Genomic DNA, 17,167 nt, shown 5'->3' with positions numbered 1-17,167 from the left:
CTATCATGTGTTCTTGAGCTTCAGAGGAAAGGGCACTCGTCGGGGTTTTGTTGACCCCCTTTACGTAGCTTTTGCGAGCCTTCAGAGACAACAATGGGATAGAAAGAGCTAAAAACATCAAGGTTGAGCTGGAGAGGGCAATTGAAGAGTTTACACTTCCAGTTTACGTTATATGCTTCTAGTTCCAACAATTGATGAATGATATTATATACAACTTAGGAAGCTTTAATAAGGAGATCAAAAAATCAAACAAAGAACCCAATCCAATAGTTAGTCAGAATCCAATCTAACAGTTGGATAACCATTCGTCTACAAGGGAATACGCGTGTTACCCCGAGTGTCCCTTTGAAAATGATGAAAGTAGTATCAGACACTTTATCAGGAGGTGGGATGTGACTAGCAATACAATGAATTTATGAACCCGATGAGTTCTTCAATTAATTTCCTATACGTATATATAAAGCATAATAGCATTTCTTTACTGGAAATGGTGGCCAATAATATTTGAGTCAAGTTGTGGACCAACTTTAATTTCAAGTCCATAAATCAAGTTCCATAATTATATCAATTCTCACAATTGCCCACTGGTGTGGGCAAAGCAACACAAGTCGGCAATTTTTTCTCTCCTACCCACTGGTTTTGTTACCTCTTATAATGGTGGTTGCTTGAAAACTTTCTAGATTAAGAGACGGATAGGGTTCTATTCGACCTCTATTTGGCTCTCTATTTAAGAATTAATATTGTCATCCTAGTAAAAAAAGACATTTTTTATTACTTTTTAAAATTTTTAAATTGAAAGAATTTTTAATGTTGACATTTAAAAACATTTTATAATTTTGAAAAGAAGAATATAAAATAAAATATTAAATCTGAACGAAAAACTTGAAAATTAGAAAATAAAGGATAAATTACCAAAAAAATCATGAATTTGGCCGTGTGTATTAATTACATAGTAAATTTTAATTTTTATTAAATATATATTTAAAATTTTATAATTATAACAATTATATGAGAAATTTCAAAAAATTTATCATATTACCTACATTTATAATTTCAAACACTTTAACTTCTTTATAATTTTATTTTAGATTAATAATTCTCTTAAATATTATTTTTCAAGAAAAAATATAAATTTGTATGTCAAAAAAAAGAAAATGACCATAATATCTAAATCAATCTTAAACAATTATACAACAATTTTAATATCAAAAATTAATTTAAAATAAAAATTCAAAATTTACTCTTTAAGGGAAAGAAAGTGGTGTCAATTTAATGATTTGGGAGGAAAAAATAGAGAAAAATAAGTCAAAAAAATGTAACCACTAATCCAAAAAAAAAAAAAAGAAGAGAAAACTCAATCAAAAATCAGATTCAATGAGGAGAAAAATAAGAAAATCTAAAAAATTGCATGCCTGAAAATTCTATCATAAATCATATTTATTGAGTTAAAAAACAAGAAAATTCAATTCTTTAATGGTTACTTTGCTTCCACAATTCAAAGATAAACAAAAGACTAATTTGCTTTTGTAATTTAAAAGATGGATTGAATTTTGTTCAGGTTTACAAACTTATTAGAGTTTACAATTATATTTTTCTACTTTTTTCTTTATTTTTTCCATTCATATCATCAATTGCCGTCACTTTCCTTAACTTAAGGAAAAATTTAATTTTTTTTTATTTTTTATAAAAATTTATCAAAAAATTAAAAAAATGAGAAATTTAGAAAAAATGACGAGTTTTAAGATTAGTTTTGATTTTTTGAAGTTTTCAGATGGGGAAAACTGATTTTAACTAAAGTAAAAAAGACTATTGTATCATTAAATAAATCGAAAAATTCTAGTCATGTCCCAACAAATCCCTTAGCCCAAAATCACTCTCATGCTAGTGAACCAGTCTCTTTCCTCTCCCTTCTCTTCCCTCACCGCATCTCTTGTCTGCCATTTCTGAGGCCATCATCTCCGGCATCTCTCGACCCTGGTCGTTGACCCAGAACGAGAGGGTGTTGCTGCTCCTACTACTTTCGGCTTCCTTTGTCCCTCGGTGCTCATCTTTCTCGCTCTGTTCCCCCTATCATCTCTGGCGTCACAGAGTTCCTGATTCGACTTCACATCTCCCCCAAGATACTTCGGCTTCGTTTGGCAATGCGGTTTGACCGCTTTTAAGCTATTACTACAGCGTTTAAGCTAGAAGATTTATTTAGTTATCTGTTTGGTTATGTCAAGAGCTTCAAAGCTCTATGGCTTAAACGCTTTTGTATTAGCGTTTAGATAAAGCTTTGGGGCAGTAGCTTTTGCAGAAAAACTGGTGAGAGCTGTTAAAGTTGACCAAGAAAAAGACAATCTTGTCCTCTTCCAATTTTAATATTTACACTTCTTATCCCTCAACCCTCCTCTTCTGCTTCAACGAATCTCTCTTCTCTCATACCATCTGTGCCTCCTCCATACTGCCATCGCCGCGAATCTCCTCCCACAATGATCACCACCGCCACCCAGTGCTGCCCAGCACCACCTCCTGCTCCCAACACCGCCTCCTGCTTCTAGCGCCGCAAGCTGCCATCGCCATCTCCTGCTTCCAGATCTGCCATCATCATCGTTGCCGTCGCCCGGGGTCGCGTCTGCTGCCGCCTCTTGCTTCCAGATCTGCCTTCGTTGTTGCCATTGCTATTGCCTTCATTGCTGATCGTGTATATCTACACTGCTCATCTCTGTAAAATGGATTGGGTTGCTGTTATTGTTGATCTTGCTGTTGCCTTCATTGTTGTTGTTGTTTCCTTCATTGTTGTTGCTGTTTGCCAAACGAACCTTGAATAGGAATATAAGGCTCATAAAAATGTAAAATTGCTACTTGCAAGTCAAAAAAAATGGATTGGGTTAGTTGCTGTTCATGTAAAAATATTGCTGTTTGTATAATAAAAATATTCATATAAAAATGTAAAATTGCTACTTGCAAGTCAAAAAAAATGGATTGGGTTTGTTGTTGTACGTGTAAAAATATTGCTATTTGTGTAATAAAAATGTCATTGCTATTTGCAAGTCAAAAAAATGGATTGGGCTTTTGCTGTTTGTGTAAATGTTGCTTTTTGTGTAATAAACTTGCAAGTCATATAAAAATGTTCATTGTTGTTGTTTATGTAATATTATGTATTTTGTGAATAATGGTATATTCTAGTTTTTGAATGTTTCTGCATGTTTCAGTTTGGAATGTTTCAATACAAATACTAACTGCATGTTTCAATACAAATACTAACTACATGTTTCAATACAAAAACTATATTGGAATGTTTCTGCATGTTTCAGTTTCTGCTTTGTTTGTCAATATGTTTGGATTTCTATCTCTCCCACATTGTATATTGGTTATGATATAGATGGATAAAGGAAAGAAACGGATGAACTATATTTCCAATACGGGACGACCCTCTGCTAAGTGGAATGACCATACACATCTACAATTTATAGAGCTAGTAGAACAAGAGATTCAAAAGGGAAACAGGCCAGGATCATTTATAAATAAGGATGGGTGGAAAAATTTGGTCAAGATTTTTAATGAAATAACAGGAAAATGTTATGACAACAAGCAATTGAAAAACCACTGGGATTCTATGAAGAAGGAATTGACACTATTTAAGCAAATGATGCGAGGAGAGTCAGGTTTGGGGTGGGATGAATCAAAGAAGACTATTGCGGCAGATAATGCTTGGTGGGAGCAGAAAATTAAGGTATTTTGATATGTTCTCCATATGATAAATTTTTATATTTTATAAACTACTTGAGACACAATAAATGACAATTTTTTGCATTTGTGGGTTTACAGGAAAATGACAACTTTCGAAAATTCAGGAACAAAGACTTGTCCATCATATGGTTTCGCTATGATGGCTTATTCTCTGATATTGCAGCAACTGGGGAAAAAGCAAGAGCTCCAAGTCAATATCAACCTCCAGCTCAACTATCAAGTACCGATAAAAAAGATGATGCAATTCAGCACACTGAGGATATAAATGATCTTGGAGAGCCATTTGGTAAGGATCAAAGCCCCATTGATGCTGCAACTGGTGACGATTTGTTTCTAGAACCAAGCTGGCAACAAGGGAGATCATCGGCCCCTAAAAAGAGTAGGAAGGAAAAGATGTCGAGTGCTGCCATGTTGAGGACAAATATTGAAGACTTAATGCAGCTATACACTAAGAGCACAAATACTATAAACTATGTTGCTGGACCAGATGCAGAAAGCATTCCAAAATGCATGGAGGTATTGCAGCGTCTCCCCATTCAGGTTGGGTGTAAGTTGTGGAATTATGCTTGCACCCTTTTTACCAAGCCCCCGAATCGAACTGTCTTCATAAATCAACCATCCGATGAGGCAAGATTTGCTTGGTTGGACTACCTCCATCAGTTGTTTGAAGATCATCGGCCTCTACCATGAACTTTTTCCTTTAATATGTTTGAACTAATGTTATTTATGTTTGAGTATTATTGAGACTATTGTTGAGCGTGTTTTATGTTGAACATTGTTTGTTGTTGTGCGTGTTGGATGATGTGCTTCAACTTGTTAATGGTGTTTTATGTTTGAATGCAATTTGATATATTTTTAAAATTTTATAGACTTGACTTGTTAAGATCAACTAGTATTGATATTAATAAAGCTCCATGCTTTACAGAATAATGGAAGATCAGGAGAATGACTACGATGAAGCAAATAATGAACAAGTTAATGCAGAATCAATGTTCTTATTCAGACAAACTGTAGGGGCGATTTTAAATTATTACGCCAAATACATGCTCAAGGAACCATGCCGTACATCTCAACGAACAGGTCATACACTCATGCACGAAATACTAAATGGTAATGAAACTCGATGTTACCAAGATTTTCGTATGACAAAATCAATTTTTTTGGATTTATGTCGTGATTTAACCGAAACATATGGTCTCACCCCTACACGAGGAATGTCTGTGCCTGAATCAGTCGGAATATTTTTGATGATTTGTGGGTATGGGGTTGGGAATCGATTAATACAAGAAATGTTCAATCATTCTGGTGAGACAATTAGCCGGCAATTTCATAGAGTTTTGGTTGCTGTTAATAAGTTCGCTATTGATATTATTAAACCACATCCAAATTACAATGATGGGGAAGGATACCACAAACTGAATAATCCCAAGTATTTGCCATTCTTTAAGGTATTTATTAATACATTCTATTAACTTGTGATTATTCTTAGGTTAATTGTTGAAACATAATTCGAATATCTTACATTTTCATTGCAGGATTGTATTGGAGCTATTGATGGTACTCATGTAAAGGCTCGGTTGCCACGAGGTGAGGAAGTACCATATATAGGACGTAAAGGATATCCAACCCAAAATATCCTTGCAATTGTAGATTTTAACATGTGTTTTACATTTGCATGGGCAGGGTGGGAGGGATCAGCTCATGATGCTAGAATATTTGGTGAAGCAATTCGAAGGTCCGACTTGAATTTTCCCCACCCAACAGGAGAGAAATATTATCTAGTAGATGCAGGATACTCTCATACGACTGGATACATGGGGCCATACAAAGGTGAGAATATAAGATATCATCTTGAAGATTTTCGACGTGCAAGAACAAGCCGATTGCGTGCACCAAGAGGGCATAAAGAGTCATTTAATTACTTACATTCTTCTTGCAGAATGGTTGTTGAGCGGACTTTTGGAGTATGGAAGAAAAGATTTAGAGTTTTGGGAGATATGCCTGCATATAATTTTGATACCCAACGAGACATTGTTTTAGGTACAATGGCCATCCATAACTATATTAGAAAGAAAGGGGTACATGATGTTGCATTCACTGCAGTTGAAAACGAAAATTATATTCCTGATGCACAATCTGTGACACCATCTGATAGTCAAAGGAACGATGAAGTGGACCGGAGTGATATTTATTGGATGGCAATGCGAGATGCTATAGCTCTAGATATTGGACAATCACGATAATTGTATGTCAATTTGACTCCCCCGAACAGGCAGAATAAAGTAATCATGACCTTCAACTTGGTTAGCTGGAAGGTGGTATTTCAGTTAAATTGTTTCTCCTGGACAATGGAATTGTTTTGCTTGTTACCGCCTGTTGTCTATTGTTCTGCAATATATCAAACCTTTATTCCACTTTTGATTAGCTATGGTGTTTTCCTTACAGATGGAAGATGACACTGATTGCTCTTTAGATTACCAATGAGATATATACACCTCCAGTGTTGATTTCTTTCTCTTCATTTCTTGACAATTAACTTCAGTTGATTAGCTGAATGAAGTATATGTTTTGGGGTAGGGATGCTGATGAATAGTTCCCCAAGTGCCTGCTCCCCCATCCACACAATGTAACGATTACATCGTGTGAGAAATCCATGCGAGGCTTTGATTTTGGGTCAAATTGGGTGCACAATGAGTCTGTTGGATTAGTGTGAGAAATCCTAGACTTATAACAACATCATCAAATTGTGGTTTGTGATTTTTCTGTTTATCTTGATTATATTTTCTAATTTTAAAATTTGTAATTCAAATTTATTTCATTATCAATTATTGTGTCATGTATAATTTTGTAATCTTGGTGTTTTATATCAAATTTCTAGCAATTCAAAACAAATATAAATTTAAGTATTAATATTTATTTAAATGAAAAATACAGGATATGTAATGATAAAATTTAAAAATAAATAATTTTATATAATATTTCAACATATATATTGAATATTTTTATGAATTAAATTTAAATTTATACATAAAATAAAAAATATATATATTTTTAAGATTATTTTATAATTTATTAATATGTAATTGTAAGTATTTTAGCAATTGGACATCAATTATAATTTTTTTTAAAAAAAAATGTATTTTTTGAATTTTATTTGCATTATTCAATGTCATGTCTATTTTAGTCTTTTTGTCAAGTTTTAACAGCTTATCAGCTTTTACAAACCAAACACATAACTTTACACTAATAGCTTAAAAGTATATTTATTCAAACACGTTATCAGCTTAAACGCTATTCAGATTAAACGCTATTACACAACTTAAACACTACCCAACTTAAACGCTGTTAAAAAAAAGCCTAGCCAAACTAAGCCTTCAAAGCTCTTTTTTTTTTTTTAAAAAAAAAAAAAGCCTATCCAAACGACCTCGAAGTCTCTCGGCGTGACCATCGGCTCCTTGTGACCACTCTATACTTCTTTGCTACCAATTGGCGCCAAGCGTCGCCCTCGCCAAACCTGCATTAATTTGAAGCGTTGCTAATTTTTCCGTCAGTGCTTCTGCAAATCAACATTAATCCATCCACCAAGTAACTTATGCAATTGTGTTTCTGCTGATATCATTGGAGTAGGGTTCTTTGTGCTTATATGAATTTAAGTTGTTTTGGATAGCTAGGATCCTATTCCATTAATGACTTGCAACTGTTTTCTAGAGGGACTAGTTTCCTTTGTCTTTCTTTTGTTCCTTTTCCCGTTTTATGGTCTGATCGATGTGAGTTTTGGTGATCTGTGATCCCGTATGATTTCAATTTTGAAGCATAAGGGTCTAATTTATTTCCATAAACGAACGATTTCACTCTTCATTTATGAAAATTCGATTAAGGTTGCGCTTAAATGGGGTCATGTTGCGTTTGGATAGAGTCAAATGACCTTATTATTGTCATTTGGAATCTGAAATTCAAATCCATTATTTTGTTACATAATTTTTGGAAGCATTTGGATTTGGACTCAAGAAATAGAAGAATTTGAAATGATGTCATTTTAAGTACCTTATCCAAACGTAATTGTCACGACCCAATGGGAATTAGAGGGGCAATACTGTAATTAGTTATAATTGTTTGTTAGAAGATATTAATTTTGTTAAAGTGCACATGAGTGTTGTTTCTAGAACCTACTTTCAGTTAAACAGCCTATAAATAGGTTATAGTATGTAGAGAAGGTATGTTGAAAATGATAGATTGAATTCAGATCTCTCTTACATTCTCTCTTTTGTTCTCCCTTGTTTTCCTCTATTCTTTCTTTTTTTGCCTAGTCTCTCCCTCCGATTCTGCGCTCTCTCTCTCTCTCTCTCTCTCTCTTGAATTCTTCTTAATTCCCTTTCTAAACGCTAGGCCAACCTTAGATCGTCATATTTGGTATCAGAGTCGATCATTGCTCAGTTGTGAGTCAAGCAGTTCCCCAAGTGATCATAGCAGTGATCAGTTGAAGTCAAGGTGAAGCAGATCTAGATGATTTTCACTATTGATTCAAAGTGGTTGGATCTCGAATGTTTAGATATTGGCAATTCAGGAAGTCGGTTGATCCTCAACAGTAATTATAGCAATAAGAGCATAGAAAACAACAAAACAGTTTTAGGAACATGAAAAATAGATTAAAGGGTAATATTCTCAAAAAAAATTATTTGGCCTTTGTCTACAAATAATGAGTAACTACCATCTACTATCCTACTATTTTCAACTTCTAAATAGGGAGAATAGGTACTAAATAAATGAGAAACACTTGTCATGTGGTCAAAAGCTCCTAAATCAATGATCCAAGGAACAGATTGGGAAAAATTGAGTGCGCAAAGGGATTACTACTTGTATGTGCTAGAGAACCACTAGAAGTACCAGGTGATGAATGGGACTTTAGCAATTTTAGAAGATGTTCCATCTACTTCTTGCTGAATAGACTATATTCGGCTTTATAAGCAGTGGAACGATTAGACTACTTACCCGATTTGCTTCCCTTTCCATTTGGTGGGTTACCATGGATCTTCCAACACTTCTCCCTAGTGTGTCTTGGCTTGTAGTAGAAATCACCCCTCAATTCAAACTTATCATCAGTTTTACATTGATTTTGGGTCTTATTTGGGCTAGCATGAGCTTCAAAAGTCACAAGTGTCGAACTCTCCATAAACCCGCTGGTACTAGGTGTTTTCTTTCCCAACATTACGTGTATGCAACTTTCCTCTCGACAAACTTCAGCAAACACCTTATCAATATGAGGAAGATGATTCCTTCCAATGATATGTCCACGCATTTCATCAAATTCAACGTCAAGATCGGTAATAATTTGAAGACTCGATTGATATCCACATCTTCTTGTAGTAATTATAATCATCCATAGATTTTCACTCATAATTATTGAACAGATCAAGATCGTGTTAAATCTTTTTAAGGGAATTGAAATGTTTTGTGGCCCTATCCTTACATTGGCAAATTTCTGCAAGTTTCAATGTCAATTTGTACTTGTGATTGATTTCCTAAGTCCAAGTACATCTACATGACGTTATTCTAAAGTTCTTTTGCAGTTAAATAACACATAGTTTGCATTGATGTTTTTAACCATAGAATTCACCAGCCAGGTCATAACCATACATAGAATTCTCAGCCTCCTAAGTGGAGAAAGCAGGATCCTTCTTGCTAGGCTTCTGCATATCTCCCATGATATATCCGACCTTCCCCTTCCCCTTCCCCTTCCCCTTCCCCTTGTGTACATTCAAACTAACTCCGACCACCACAAGAAATTAGTTCCATTGAGGTGAATAGTGGTGATTTGAGTAGGGTAGTTCTCAGTAGAAGCTTTAAAATTAGCACAAGTCTTAAACTTTGCAGAAGATTGGGTGATCTATTATATCTTAATAGATATATCACAATCATTATATCTTAATTTTCATCTAAAATGACATTCCCTTTTTGTGCAAATTATTAACTTTCTAACAAAGCTACCCCCAATTTTCAACTAAACTTTCTAAACATTTTTCTAACAACGAAACCCCTTCATTTTATATTATGTGATGTTACTCTGATTGGGCAAAGAAACTATTTTTATTACTCCAACTTATAATCTTCCAATAAAAAAAAAAAAATTCTTACCAACCCTAAGGCACCTTCAACATGCAACATAAAAGAATTGAAAACAAATTAAGGCTATGTTCGCTTGGAGAAAAGTGTTTTCTTGAAAACAATTTTCAAGGAAAAGAATTTTTCTAAAATATGTTTTTTTGTTATTTGCTTGTAACTTGTAGGTTTGGACACTTGTTGTGACCAAATAAAGAGAGATAGAGAGAGAGAGAGGGAGGGAGAGAGAGAGATCGCCAAACAATAGATGGCAACACAAATGACGACCTAGGTGGTGACGCTGATGACAACAGCAAACAAAAACGATGATGGCAAGGCAGATGGTGAACAAAAACGACAAGAAGACAAATGGCAACACAAACAACGACAACAAGGCAAATGGTGACGACAAAACATAAATGGAAACTAATCGAGATGCTTTATGACAAAGGAAGTCTAGAGAGATGGCTTTAGGGAAAGGGAAAATAACTTTTCTTCTAATAGATGGAAAGTCATTTTCTCTAACTTGTGTGTTGTTTTAAGTTAGATATTTTGTTGATTGAAATTAGTTTTTTATTGACTTCTGTATTTTCATACTCTCAAACACTGAAAAATCGAAAAAATGTTTTCCACTCCAAACAAACGAGGTCTAAGAGCCAAAATCGTGACGCGCACATGAGTGAGGGGCATCAAGAAGATGGAAAGCGAATTGCAATGTCTGTTTTGCTGATTAATTTTGACAGCAAGTTCCTGCTACATGCGTTGTGTTGGTTACTGGTGGGATTATTGATTTTTGATTATTGATTTGTTTAAGCCACTGGCGGCTGCGCGGCTGCTATTGAGTGGCAGCTTCTTACAGGCGCCAAACTCCAGTTCCAAAGCACTCACTAACTTCATCTTCCACTTCTATCAGAATCTAAACTCTCTTGTGGACACTGCACTATACACAAAAGTTCCCACCCATTCACATAAAATTAGACACCCAATACACTACTACGAATATTAATTAATGCAACATTAATGGATTCAAACGACCCACTTATTCTTATTGTCTTCTTCGACCAAATACATATATATATATATGTATGTATATCTGTAACAATATCATTCAAGAATTTTAAGGAAAACAAGACACTAACCCGCTTGGCCTGCATTTCCCCAGCTAGATAGATTAGGACTCTGCTCCAAATTCAACTACTAGTTCACAAGATGATAAACGCACTTCTTCCCAACAATAGAACTTCCATAATAACTGATTTTTGGAGTCTTAAAAATGATTGTTAAGTATCCAATGAACAACATAATACATTCTAGTTCAAATTAAGTAATGATATGAACTAATCGAAGTCTACAACTCAAAAACTGGGTCAAGATACCATGGTTTTGTTGTCTTTACTGCATGGAACCCAAGGACTGAAAGCGTTTCATGATAATGAGAGACATATCCATATAGCGCTGCGCGCAGTTGGAAAGGCAGGAACTCTCGCTGGAGCTGAACTTGCTCCCGGGAGTGCCAGTGATGCATTTGTCCCAGCAGATATGCGTCAGCTTCGCCACCATTTCGTTGACCATTGCCTTTTGCTTTTCTTGCTGCATGGATTCAGAAATTAGAATTGCAAAACAGCCAGCAACGGTTTAGAACCCAGCCAAGCCTGGGAAATACAAACTAAACAGACTGTTCCCTACACTATTGACTTTTACTTTCTGCAGGGTCGGTTGGGGTCGGTTTATTGGAGCTCAGGTCTGCCATCTAAAAATTCACGCAAAACATTGGTCCATCTCCTCCTTCAGGGGTAAGGTTGGTTTGTTGGTGAAATATAATTCAAGCTACTTTACTCAAGTGATGAATGTAGTAAGCAATCTCAAAGCCAATATATAGGTTCATAACAAGTTCACCCTGGAAGCAATCTTCAACCCCTTAGATCAAATCAACAGTTACATATATGCAGCCGCAGACCCAAAATTAGTTCAATTGGAGCAAAAATACACTGACAAAAAATCATTTACAAAAACAAATAGCAAAAAAGGAAAAAAAAAATACAAAAACAATACATATCTATAATATTCATCTTACAAGATTTCATGCTATGTATAATAGCTTTATTTTCAATCTTGTCAAATGTATCTCTCTATATGTGTGACCAGCAATCATTCATCCAATTGTCTCCCTATTCAGTTGCACAGTGAATTAATGATATTCATTATAGGAAATGTTCAAATCTTTACCTAGTAAACAATAAATCTTTAAGATTGAGGCTTGAAAGAGATGAAAATGAAGGCGAAACAGAGAAAAATAAAAAATAGTAACAGGAACTAAACCCCAGAAAACCGTATCTTGATAAATCAAATCTCTCTCTAAAAACCTACAAATAAAGAGCATTTAGAACTCTAAAGGCTTAAACCACTCAACTTATTCGCATGGTGGAATCATGGAAACTAGAATGGTGGAATAATTTTTATGTATGGCAGTGCATGATGCGTATGCACACGACTTAGGCAAACGTATTATAGCAAGTTCAATTAAGAGGAAAGGCCCATCTAAATTGGGCCGACATAAATAAATTATTTGGATGAAAGACTCAATTAGTGGATGGGCATACAGGCCTTGTTGATGGAATCAAAAAGAAGAACAAGAAAAAAAAGTGCTTCAAATGACAGCAGCTATGGGGTTTGAATCCACAATTTGTCAGACCAAAATCTAAATCTAACACCTTTAACCACTCAACCAAATTATCACGTTCAGAATGGGGGTCATCTCACATATTTAATAGATAATATTATTAATTTATAAGTTAACATCATTACATAATTAATTAATTTTATTTTTCAGTGGGGGCAGCCAACCCCTCTCGGCCCTTAGTCGTTCTGCCCCTTCATATATGATAGCTTGGGAGTTGCAGTGCTTAGTCCTTCAACTGTAACTACCACAAACTACATCCTTAAGAATCAAACAAATACATGTAACTATTCAATGTAATTGTGACTATTCCACTTTTGCGGTCACCAGGCAACCTTCTAAAGTTGCATACTTGAGGAAATTCCTGCTAATCTGCCATTACATCAGAAAGCATGAAATGTTGTATCACTAAGTAAGCCCAAAACTTGACCTGGACAGTCCTTGCTCCAATAATGTTTTGTGCAAGTCCCAAGTGTGCCACAAAAGTGCAACCTTACAGCGCATGCATGTGCCTATGTTGCTCAGCGCCATATTAGGTCATGCACATTAATGCCACAACAGTGTTATTCTAAAGCCTATGCCAACCCAAAGTGTTTGCAGAAAACCAAATCCCCTAACCACTCTTAGAAAAAATAATAATACAACAATAGAACGAAAGGCCAAAGGACCTTAATAGATTAAAATAGCCCTCACTGTTTATAGCTATTGTAGTGTAAGGGTATGCATGCCACATCCAAGATGTGCATACTTTCTCCTCTAGAACTCTAATGTCCATATGTGATTCCATGTACCATTGTCCAGAGATGGCACAATGACACCACACAATTAAGGTAGTGCATCTGGTGCCCCTAGCAATGGAAAATACCTAAGCTCTCTACAGAACATCCCTGGCTCAACAAAACAAAATCTTTGTTTGCACTCCACAGCACTGGTCTGCTTTGGGGATACTAATAGAACTTCCGCTTATTTGAGAGAACCCTCAGCTAGAGCCCTTCATTTTTCATCCGCATACTCAACCCATTGAGGATGCCTACTGCATCTTCTTGGCTCAGCTGGAGACATTCTCTATTTGAGTAGCATGCTCACATGAAACCAAGTACTCAAAAAGGTTATCTCCATGGCTTGCTAATCTCAAGCTAAATGAGCATTCACCTGAACTAGTTATGCTTTTCATCAACTCTTGCCCTCAAAAGAAGATTAGTCACGAGAGAGCTACCTTGCACTCACATCCCACATTCAAATGTAATGAGTCCACTACATTGTGGTAGTGAGGCCACTCCACCAACAGAGCATTAGGCAAATAATAACATGTCAGTGTCCCCCGGACATTAGCATTTTAGACTAACCTCTAAAGGTCCTCAAATCTCCATGGATAAGAAGAGAAAGCCTTTATTCTACCCTTCAGTTCAAAGGCCCCTCTGAAGTGCCAATGTCAATCCTTCTCAGCCCTCAAAGCCTGTACTTGTTCCCTAGCATCATTTCAGCAAAGCACTATTTTTGTGAGCCCAACTTCAACCCTTCTACATTATACTCACTTCAGGAAGAAAGATATAGAACCAAGGGTGGACAGACCAAGGACCAAGAGGGGTCAGTCATCCCCACTGAAAATAAAAATTAATTAATTTGGTAATGATGTTAACTTATAAATTAATAATATTATCTATTACATGTGTGAGATGCCCCCCCTATTGAAAGTGATACTTTTGTTGAGTGGTTGAATGTATTAGATTTAGACTTTTAGTCGGAAAGTTGTGGGTTTAAATCCCATAGATATTGTCTGACGAACTTTTTTCTTATTTTTCTTTTTAACTACATCAATAAGACCACCCATATGCCCAACCACTAATTGAGTCAGCCATCCAAATAATTTATTATGTCGGCCCATTTCAGGTTGGGCCTTTCCTCTTAATAGAACTTGTTATAATAACTATAAACAATTATGACGTCGATGTTTACACAAGTCACATGCATACTTATCATGCACTGCCATAATTTAAATAATTGGGTAAATTACACTCAGACCCCTTGTGGCTTAAAAATGGCTCTAGAGGTCCCTGTGGTTTATTTTTTTTACATAGACACCCCCTTTGTTACAAATGCCATTACTTAAGCCTTAATTCAAGTAAATTATATTAATTAAAAGTTGTGAGGCTTCAATTGAAGGCTAAGGAGTATATAAACAACATGATAAAAGACCAAGACCTACCTATTGATTGCACATTAAAGGCCCTTGACATTCATGTTTCATAAGCTCTCAAGTTCAACTCTCTCTTTGTGATACAAAGCAACCAATGCACTGAAACTCTTCAATATTCATCAATCAAGGCATTGAGTAATTTGCTGTAAAGTACTTATTTCATTTCAGTTGTTTCTTTGTTATTTATTGTGATTTATTTTCATATTTGGTTAAAGTGTGGACTAGGGTTTGTAAATCTTTGTATAAACCATTATCATGTTGTTAGCTTCCTAGAGCTGAAACAAATCTAGGGGATTGTCAAAACCTCAATGGATAAGAGATAGCAGAACACAATGTAGGTTTGCCATATAAAATTGACGTAGACACAGTGGACTCCTAACCACTATAAATTTCTTATGCATATTTGGGTTGGTGGATCTTGGATATTGTGTGGCATTGAAATCTTGATATTGGCATCTAAATACAAATAAAATTGAAGAAATTATTAAAGGTAAAAAAACGGATTCAGGATTAAATACACCCCCCAAAACAAAATAAAGTCTAACCACAAGGAGGGGACCAACAAAATTGCTCCAGCATCCTCAAAAAACATGTTTTCCTTGATCAAATGGAACATCCAGAGACATTAAGGGTTGTTTAGTGGTGGAAAATTATTTAGAGAGAGGGGGGGGGGGGGGGGGGGGGGAACGTGGGGACTGTGTTAGAAGAGAAAAATATTTTCCAATTTTCTATTAAAGTCTCTAGTTTTCATTTTCCATAAAAAATGCATTCAAATTTTAGAAGGGCAAAAAATTAATTTTCAATCTAGAAAATTAAAATATAACTTCAAAAAACAGAGAAACAGAGAGGTTTTTCTTTTGTGTAAGTTTAACTTGTTTAGATACGAAGATGAGATGATTTGGAGAAAATTTTGTGGAAAATTGCGCTTTTCAAATCTCCAAATTAGAAAATTTTGAAAAACTCAATTTAGGAGTTTTCCAAATCCATTTCAATTTTGGAGAACCATGATCCCAAATCTCCATTTTTTGTTTAGAAAATTTTTGCATTTGAACAAGTTCTCTAATTTTCCATTTTCTGTGGCATAATTTTCTGGAAAAGTAGATTTCTTTTCCACAACTAAAGAGCCCTTAGAAAACTTATTTTAGCAATTTTCCAAGTTCAATTCAGTTTTGGAAAACCACATTTTCCAAATGCCCATTTTCTATTTAGAAAATTTTTGTATTTAAACAAGTTTCCTAATTTTCTGTTTACTGTAGACTAATTTTTCTGAAAACTGGAGATATTATTGACAATAGAACAACCTCAAACCATTTCTGAATGTTTATTTCGCCCAGAAAACAGCAATGTGGAACAAGAAACACAACAGAAGATGGAAAAACAGATATCTCACACCCAAACCTAAACCCTACTGTGCATATATTTTTGACAACTTATTCTAACCAATTGAAACATTAATATTATATGTAGTTGTATGCTTGTATTTCTTATTTCATTTAGCTGTATTTGTATTTTACTTCCTGTTTAGTGTGTATTGTTAGTCTTTTGCTTTATGTTTGTTTAGTTAATAAACTGAAACAAGACAATGGCATTCTTGTAATTAGGTGATGTATTAGTTCTAGGTATTTAAATGGCTGAGATCCATGAATAAGAGATAGAGGAAGCAATTTTTCATCTTTGTCTCTCTGTTCTAGCAACTAACAAAAGTACAGAGCCACAGATAGGAAGTTTCGTTACAAGAGGAGAAAACAACAATCAATTAGGAATACAGAATATGGGAACACAGAATCAGCAAAAATTCAGAAATTTGATCATTCTAATTGCCAGTGAGCTATAGCGATCGATGTATATACACAGAAACATGGTAATTCTCAAACGCATCTTCCAAGCATTTCCCGTGACACAAGCCCATTCGGGGGGGTGAAGAGTGACGCGTTCCTGGGTACATGTATATGCATACAGATACAGTGAAAGAACGAAACTTACACTGATAAATTGCTGCAATTCGGCAGAGCTTAAAGCAGAAGGATCCATCCAAATTTGCAGGTAACAAGCGAAGATCACTTTCCAGTTTGTGCCGAAGATCGATTTCGAACTGCGAAGCAGTTCAGAAACCCTAAATTTCAAAGAAAGAAGAAGTGGGGCCTTATTCAATTTGGGCTTATATGGCCCACTCATATGTAAATGGCACCGTTTTATATGAACAGGTGGGCTTAAGATTATTTAGGTCCGTTTAAAAAAACAAAATAAATAAAATATATCCTCTCTTTCTTTCCTTTTCTTTTTATTTTTTGGTTGATATGATGCTTCACAAATTTGTTATCTAAACCTTGATATTCTAGGTTTTATACGAAATATTGGGTAAATCAGTCACTAATTTTATTTTTATCTTTTTCTAAATTAGTCACTAAATTTCAATTTTTTGTAATATGTGACCACTAATGTTTGATTTTTATTTATTTTACAAT

The 17,167-nt window shown here is 35.0% G+C and overlaps 3 protein-coding genes across 3 annotated transcripts; 2 read left to right on the top strand and 1 right to left on the bottom strand.

Annotated features, from left to right (window-relative positions):
- Positions 1-2,711: 2,711 nt before the first annotated feature.
- On the top strand, positions 2,712-4,422 carry LOC127791009 (L10-interacting MYB domain-containing protein-like). Its single transcript, XM_052320744.1, has 3 exons — positions 2,712-2,786; positions 3,365-3,715; positions 3,811-4,422. The coding sequence occupies exons 1-3, from the start codon at positions 2,712-2,714 to the stop codon at positions 4,420-4,422; spliced, it is 1,038 nt and encodes a 345-aa protein (XP_052176704.1).
- Positions 4,423-4,661: 239 nt separating this feature from the next.
- Positions 4,662-5,975, top strand: LOC127791007 (uncharacterized). Its single transcript, XM_052320743.1, has 3 exons — positions 4,662-5,180; positions 5,268-5,319; positions 5,416-5,975. The coding sequence occupies exons 1-3, from the start codon at positions 4,662-4,664 to the stop codon at positions 5,973-5,975; spliced, it is 1,131 nt and encodes a 376-aa protein (XP_052176703.1).
- Positions 5,976-11,050: 5,075 nt separating this feature from the next.
- Positions 11,051-16,850, bottom strand: LOC127789706 (mitochondrial import inner membrane translocase subunit TIM8-like). The gene is made up of 2 exons (XM_052318658.1): positions 16,686-16,850; positions 11,051-11,418 (listed from the first exon to the last, which is right to left on the bottom strand). The coding sequence occupies exons 1-2, from the start codon at positions 16,731-16,733 to the stop codon at positions 11,221-11,223; spliced, it is 246 nt and encodes an 81-aa protein (XP_052174618.1). The 5' UTR covers positions 16,734-16,850; the 3' UTR covers positions 11,051-11,220.
- Positions 16,851-17,167: the final 317 nt, after the last annotated feature.

This window comes from Diospyros lotus, chromosome 14 (assembly GCF_014633365.1).
Source record: "Diospyros lotus cultivar Yz01 chromosome 14, ASM1463336v1, whole genome shotgun sequence".
NCBI classification, from domain to species: Eukaryota; Viridiplantae; Streptophyta; class Magnoliopsida; order Ericales; family Ebenaceae; genus Diospyros; species Diospyros lotus.
This window is presented reverse-complemented; position numbering and strand designations above follow the sequence as displayed.